The sequence below is a fragment of the Engraulis encrasicolus genome, chromosome 2 (assembly GCF_034702125.1).
Source record: "Engraulis encrasicolus isolate BLACKSEA-1 chromosome 2, IST_EnEncr_1.0, whole genome shotgun sequence".
NCBI classification, from domain to species: Eukaryota; Metazoa; Chordata; class Actinopteri; order Clupeiformes; family Engraulidae; genus Engraulis; species Engraulis encrasicolus.
This window is the reverse complement of record NC_085858.1, coordinates 40,369,826-40,378,027: the sequence shown is the minus strand read 5'-3', so window position 1 is coordinate 40,378,027 and position 8,202 is coordinate 40,369,826. Positions and strand designations below refer to the sequence as shown.

Genomic DNA, 8,202 nt, shown 5'->3' with positions numbered 1-8,202 from the left:
GTACTGTACACCACACCACACCCAGGCTCCGCCACTCTGGCCCAGAACACCAAACACTCGCACGAAAGCCGTTTCGGTATCGCAGCTGCGTAGAATTGGTGGAGCCATTCAGAGAATAGTCAAGAATATATATTTAAGTTGGTTGACACCAGAATGGATGCAAGTTGAAACTAAGGTGACCAGAGGAAAATTATGTTGTTGTTGAAATAATAATAAAAAAGAATATATGGAGAGATAATGCATATTACCTTTCATTTCCACGAACTGAGTGCTGTTACAGTCAAAAACTTAACTACCATATTTCAACACTATGACATAACTAGACATGCACTCAGAGAGTGCAGACCTCCGCCAAGGAAGCTGTTTGATAGAACATGTGAATATGTTACACCATATTTTCAAGTCTTTCTGTCTTTTTTCTTGGAGAAACGGGAATGTCAAAATTCGCTTTGCGCTAATGATGATGGGGACTTTGCTGTAATTTGCTATTCACACTTGAAGGGCAAAGTTGTTTCCTGTTTTTTTTTTTTTCAAGAGGTGGTTTCCCAACAGTGAGTAAACCACTAGCCTCTTTGGGCAGGAGGTGGTGTTGAGGTTTAGAAAGAAAAAACAAAAAGTCAAGTCCAAAAGTCTAGAATAACCTTTCTGGAGGTGTCCTTACACCCAAATAGTAACTGAAAATCCACAGTCTAAAAAGGGGACTCAAGACTCAAGAAAGTGGGACTTCAAACTGAACTTTTGACATTTGCGTCTGTTCAGTTCAGCTCTGTCCAATCTATTTCTGTTGTTGCTCTTTTGTGGTGATCCAAAGGTTTTTAAAAAAAAAAAGATTTTGTTGGCTTTTTATGCCTTTATTGTGACAGGACAGTTACAGAGGGACAGGAAATGAGCAGGGAGAGAGATATAGGTAAGGATCGGCAAATGGCCTGGGCCAGAATCAAACCCGGGTTGTCGGCGTAGTAACCCAGTACCCTACTGTTAGGCCACAGCAGGGCCGTGATCTAAAGGTTTTGTGTCCTCGTCCTCAACTCACCGCTCTCATGAATGCAGTCCAGTTTGTCCACAGAGGTCACGGAGAAGAGGCGGTATCCAGCCTGCGTCCCCACAGCCAGCGACCTGATGGGGTCACACAACAAGGCCTTGTCATACTCATGTTTAGTGGCACACACACACACACACACACACACACACACACACACACACACACACACACACACACACACACACACACACACACACACACACACACACACACACACACACACACACAGGATGAACCAAACACACTGAGTCACAGTGTAGCTGATGCAACTCCCGTCCCGTGGAGGGTGTTTGCACAGACTCCCTTTTATGGTCACCACCTTCTGTGTCACCAGCTCCTGACTTTGACAGTCATACAAGTCTCATTGGTCCCAAACATGAGTAAGTACTGAACAATATAGTAGTAGCCTCGTAATAATACACACAGTTTCACCTGTGGAACACTTCAGTGTTAACTACCATAGTAATACACACTACTGTGACATGTAAGTCTTCATTAAGACATTATGACTTGGTCATTGCCATTCTGGTTTCAAACAACTTATTGCATGGGTCATGTCTTAACACATTCAGTCAAAAACTATTGATTGAAATTGATTGCTGTCCAGGAAACAACAACAATTCCGCCATGACTGCCTCTTGAATAACTTTTTTTGTCCTCTAAATAGGGTGTGGCTGGTTAAACAATGTTTGTCCCACATCATTTTCCCAGAACTGGTAAAATTCAAGTCGTGTAACGTTACATTTCCTTGATCATGTGGCAGTTGATGAAAATCACCATTGTGAAAGCCTCCCGTCCACAGGGATCGCTGATGTCCTGGTACACTGTCTTCACACGAGTACAACTCACTCCACTCTGGCTCTTACAGCTGGTTGTTGCTGAGCAAGCAGTTTCACTATCAGGAGTTATACTTAGCTCAAGTGCAGATGTTCACAGTACAAGTGGACCAGGATATAATCTATGTGCTATTTCAGCCATGTTCCCCTCATTCAAGAAAACAAAAACAGAAGCCGAACATACTGTACACTGCAGTAAGTACAGTGTTGTATCTCCCATGAGGACCATAATATAGCCAGCTTTGGTTTAGATGCTGAGGGTACCGCTGTGAAACCCGAAACCCTGTCATCTCCCTCCCTTTTCTTAGGTGAGATGTTTTGTGTGTTTTTTAGCATGGCTGGTCAGAGCAGCCATTGAGGCAGTCACAGCTGTTTTCCAGAGGCATGCAAGAGAGAGAGAGAGAGAGAGAGAGAGAGAGAGAGAGAGAGAGAGAGAGAGATGGGTATTCTTAACGCCATCACTCTTCATGTCTGATCTTGTGTATGGCCATAACTGAGGCTACCTTTACTGTAGGCCTACAGCTGCAGTTCACTACCACATTGACAACAAATGCACTTAAATGAGTCTGTGTATAGTGTATATGTAACAACGTGTGAATTTATACTCTAGCCTACTGACACTGCAATATGGCATACCTGAGCCAAATCTAGTCACCGGAACAGCACTTAGGCCTACCTCCAAGGTGAAGTGTAAGTACAGTGTTTGTTGTATGCTTAGTTACAGTGTAATTAATGGGATAGTAGGCTACCATTAAGCGCCCTATCAATCAAGCATGTGTCTTGAGGCATCATGAAAGAAACCATGAATAAAAAATGACTTTACATAATGGCAATATGAGTGTTTCATTTCTTGCCCTTCATGAAATTCTACCTGGTTGGTTCAGTTCAGGGTGTCACATTTCCATGTTTGGTAATCAAATGCCATGTCCTCACCAAGGTGTAAAAACCATAACTCATGCCATAAGCCTTTTCGTGTTCTCGTATGGGATTTGGACTCCTCGGCCTAGGCTATATACTCGTCTGTGTGAAATACCACAGCACATAACACTTTAAGTAGGTCACTGCGGTTCAATCACTGAACCTTCTGGATTGGTTTTTGATTGAAAAATAAATTATTAATGATCAAATGATCAACACTTAGACCATTCCAGTGGAGGCAAAAAATAGCCTACAAGTGGATATATCCTGACTCGAGCGAACATTTTCAGCAGTGTCTGGATAATTTTCTCGCGACACAATTATACAGAATTTGCCTTCCTTCAGCATCTGTCAGGATTGGAAACCACGAGCTCAGCTACCCCAGCCGGGTCAGTCGCTGAAAGGAACCAGAAAGAAACCATACCTAGTCTGATATGCTGCCTTATAGCCCTATCTGTTTGGGTCTGAGCAGCTAGTATGTTGTATACCAGTTGCATATTCGTGTAGCTCGTATTGTGACACAGTATCTAATCGTTTAACTGCGTTGTCTTATATGCAATTGCAAATGAACTGACTTATGTTTGTGAAGCAGCTCTAAACGCAAGGCTGTCGTTTCATAACCAACAGTGAACACATTAAATCCTGTATTAATCACGAAGCACTATCGCAAAAGGTGGCAACACTTGCAGACATTTATTCCCAATCCCCTAACCAACGAACCGCTCCGGAATGCTGCGGCATCTGCCGTGCGTAAAGGAATGGTTTCGACAGTTTCGAGCGGTACGCTTCGTTGAATAGCAGAAAGCGGCGCTTACGTGGAGTCTTGGTTAAAGGAGGCACAACCCCGGTCTGGCCCGCCAGGACCATCGGCTCCCTCCTTGGTCTCCATCCCGATTCCCAACGACCTCCTTCCCTCCCTCCACCCTGGATCGGAGGCCTGGGATCGGTTGTTCTTCTTTGAGGAATTGTGAAGGATCAGAATCCACCGATGAGGAAAAAATAGGCTAAATTAGGTAGCCTGAATGGAAGCACTATCGCAGTAACATGGATGAATTGTTCTCATATGTTAAATCGTGATAGTACCTTGCATTAATGCATAAGAAAAGACGACTTCACTTCGATGAGACGAAGCGGAAATCTTCAAAATACAGGGGAAAAAAATAAAGCAAAACAAAAACAGCTGACAGCGTGTCGCGTCACTTGCACGTCTCGTGCCATTGGCCAAGGACAACCCCTCCGGCAAGTTGGAGATTGGTCAGTGCTATAGTCATTTGTTTTTAATTGGTTCCGAATGCAGAATAGTAAAAATGGGCGGGCTCTAGGCATTGGGCTGTCCACACCCAGAATAAAATTGACCCGTTGTAACCTAAAACGCATTTAACAGCAGGTGGGCAGCCTGTTATTATAGGCCTACAAACATTTTACAATGGTATTATTTCCTAATCAATGGGCAAGACTGTTGACAGACACATGAAAATGTCTGGCCTTCACAAAAAACCATTTAAGATACAGAACTGTTGTATTGTTAATTGATTAAATCAAGAAAAGGTGTGCAAATAACCTATTGCAGATCGAAGTCTGCAGTCTAGTCCCTGTGTGTGGGTCACAGCATCTTTAAAATTAAAGGATGTGTTGCAAATGTAGAAGCTTGACACCGTGTTGCCATACAATGTGGTTTGGTTGGCACTTGGAAGCTGTCAGATTGTGTAAAAACTTGCTGGTTTTGACGAGAAGACAACAAACCCCACAGTCGTCTCCTTCCTGTTTGCCTGCAGGCAGAAGTTCCTGTGTAGGCCTACACCTTCAAAGAAACCTGTCCTCTGCTGACATAAATATGGCATGTCAGAGGATTCACACTGGATCAGTGGGAGAAGACTAGTCTGCGTATTCATTTTGCATCATAGCTTTATAGTTTCGTGTGAATTATGAATTGTGCTTCTAGTTATAGGGCTGACTTGTAGTGTGCTGCTTCCTATAGGGAAGATTAGATATACCACCCTGTAGCCCAGGGGTATTCAATTAAATGTCAACGAGGGCCAGTTTTTCAAATTCCTCCCAGTAAAAGGGCCAAACTATACGTAGGCCTATGTATTATGGTTGCCGACTGACTGTCAATGACAAAAATAAAGGAAAGTTCACTGAGGTGGGTCCGGTGGTCCTCCCCTAGAAAGGTTTGCATTTCTTAGATGTAATTTCCTGCATTTTAACGTCCCGTGTCCCGTTTCAGCTCAATACGGAACCCATACTGTTATCTCTAAATTCCAAAAGCCATCCCGTATTTCAAGGGCCTTGTGGGGGGCCAGAACCTTGCCGTCCATCTGGCCCCAGGGCCACCATCTGAATAGCCCTGCTGTAGCCCATGCAGTAGCTCTTACTGCAGCAGGGGTCGCCGGCGACCCTATTCACTTGCTGAAAATGCTTAACTATATCATAACAACATTGCTATGACATTACAGTGCTGCGTTAAGGGGTTAAGCCTATGCATTGAAGAAGATATGAAATGAATATTCATCTATTATGCTTAAATATTTTGCCTATTTCTAAAACATCAATCCAACTTCAAATCAATTTTCCGGGCATAACTTGTTAAAATGGCAACTTAAAACTGTGCATTTGGTGCAACAATTTCCACAGCGCTGTGACATCATACAAACCCCAACTCCGATGAAGTTGGGACGTTTGGTAAACAGTGAATAAAATCAAAATGCTATCATTTTCAAAACATTCAATCTATTCATTAGATGGAGAATAGTGAAAAGACAACATATTAAGTGTTAAAACCGAGAAAAAATATTGTTTTGGGGGACATATGTACTCATTTCTAATTTGATAAATCCAACACGTCTCAAAAGAGTTGGGACGGGGACAATAAATGGCAGCAAATGTCGAGGAAGACTAAAAACAAAACAAAAGACAACACTTAACAGTTAAATACATTAACCGATGAGATGATTTTATATAAAAACAGTGTTAATTCCTATCTTGGACATGATTTCACCAGCTTAAATGGTGGGTGTATTCCTTGTCATGTTTTGCAATGTTTTCCTTTCTGTAGTGCTTACAGTGTGACAGGTCTTGACCAAAAACCCACCATTTTATCACCTGCTGGTCCTTATGATGGAGCCAAACTGTTAAAACATAGTAGAGAATGCAATTTGACCTTACTATGTGGCAGTAATTGAAGATCTCCCTTCAAAATATAATGCATGAGTGGCTTTTCATGCTGTTTAAAACCCATTTATACCATTCAGCACTGTATTTAACTCTACAGATGAGTGAGAACATCTTAACCAATGCACTACTGCACCCGCATGCCATCATGGAGGCTGACTTTTGAAGCTAGCACTAACACAAGTTGGATGGTCAATTTTCACTGTAGCACAGGATGTGCAATGCTCTATTATTGTCAAAAAGAATGGACTTCTACAACTTCTGCTGACTTCTGTAAGCAAAGGACAGTTTCCCATGTCTTCTGGGTCTATTTCAAGTGAGCTCAGGTGCTTAGGAGAATGTTACACCCCTGTCTCATTGTCATGCATTAAGCATTCTTAATATGGTCAATTTTCAATAGCTCTAATTCCTGGAGTGCTAGAGTGAGACTACAGCCAATATATATTTCATGATGTCATGAACCTATACAATGATTTCATTAACAAAAATATGTCTTATATACACTCAATCGTGGTAAATCAAAGGGAATTCAAAAATGTATGTAATAACTATGGTAATTATTCCCTTTGCATCTTTAATTCTGAGTGACTCAGCCTCTCTGTGATGATCTTATACCTGGAAACCTATATTGTCCGTCAGTACAATTCATTTTGAAATGTTCTTCTTTGTTGTTTTATCTTATTTGGATGTTTACTAAATTTCACTGATCCCCGTCCCAACTCTTTTGAGACGTGTTGGATTTATCAAATTAGAAATGAGTACATATGTCCCCCAAAACAATATTTTTTCTCGGTTTTAACACTTAATATGTTGTCTTTTCACTATTCTCCATCTAATGAATAGATTGAACGTTTTGAAAATGATAGCATTTTGATTTTATTCACTGTTTACCAAACGTCCCAACTTCATCGGAGTTAGGGTTTGTACGATTGACTCCCTCGTTTGCTAGTATGGCTGTAAGACAGAGACACTGTAATGAGGGAACAGGGGGCCTGGCACCCAATTGAATACCAGAGAAATGTTAATAGGAGGACAGCAACATGATATTGCATTCATCTTATGATGTCAGATTGTCAGACTGTTGCAGGGCAAAAGTTGTCTGGCGGCAAACGCCATACTAAGGCAGCATGGGTACTCCCAGGCTAGGGCAAAAGCAGATCATATCAGATTGTCGCAGGGCAAGTGCACACCTTCCCAGGAACAGAGTTCAGTAATAACACTTACAACGACACTGATACAACAACAGTACGTCTACGTCAGACGGCACTGCTTGTTTAAAGCAGGGGTGGGGAATCTGTATCTCGAGGTTGTTTTATCCGGCCCCTGACATAATTTCAATGTTATGCAGCTTCACATGAAATATAACATATTTTGTAAAGGAATCTTATTTCTCATTTGCGATGCAATTACTGGTAAGTTATATTCAGGGGACCAAGAGAATATGGGGTTTGTTTTAAAGCTGGCTTCCTTCAATATGGGCCTTAAAAATCCTGGTTTGTGTTCATAGTTCATAGTGGCCCTAGGAAGACTTTGACGGCCCTTGGAGGAATTTGAAGTGGCCCTTTCAATGAAAAAGGTTCTCCACCCCCAGTTTAAAGGCACCGTAGGAAACTGCTAGGGGCCTCAGGCCTGTATAAGGCATGCTGGGCCCCAGGAGTTATCCTTTCACACAAACCCTCTATTATAAGCTTGTGGTTGCCAAAATGGTAATGACTGATGATCTTGTCTTAATCTGTTAAGGCTATTGGCAAGGTCATTGCAATGGTGTTGTGGTGTACTTGAGATTTTTTCACCAGTGAGGTGGGTTAAAGGGGTATGCCACTATTTTGGGGCCGGGGTTCGTTGGCCAGGGTTTATAAAGGTGGTAAAGTGTCTTATTTTTCATGTTAAGCGTTGTCTTGCTTTAAGACAAGTTAAAAGAGGGAGCATGTCGCTAAGCTAGTGAAAGTCAATGCATCCGTGTAGCAAGACAGTGATCCATTGACTTTCACTAGCTTAGCTACATACTCCCTCTTTTAACTTGTCTTAAAGCAAGACAACGCTTAACATGACAAATAAGACACTTAACCACCTTTATAAACCCCAGCTTAACTGTATTAAGCCCCAAAATAGTGGCATACCCCTTTAATGTGGTGATCCCATCTCAAAAAGCTATCACTCATATACACGACAATAACATCTTTAATCACACAGTGAATTATGAAATCATTTTCAACAAAGCTGTTCATAGACAAG

General features: G+C 41.9%; 1 protein-coding gene across 1 annotated transcript in view; it reads right to left on the bottom strand.

Moving 5' to 3' along the window:
• Positions 1–3,949, bottom strand: part of wipi1 (WD repeat domain, phosphoinositide interacting 1) — a 21,600-nt gene extending 17,651 nt beyond the window's left edge. The window contains exons 1-2 of the mRNA XM_063188702.1: positions 3,612–3,949; positions 1,034–1,116 (exon numbers count right to left, since the gene is read on the bottom strand). Coding sequence (XP_063044772.1) covers positions 1,034–1,116; positions 3,612–3,685 — 157 coding nt within the window. The 5' untranslated portion in view covers positions 3,686–3,949. The remainder of the gene's footprint in view (positions 1–1,033; positions 1,117–3,611) is intronic.
• Positions 3,950–8,202: the final 4,253 nt, after the last annotated feature.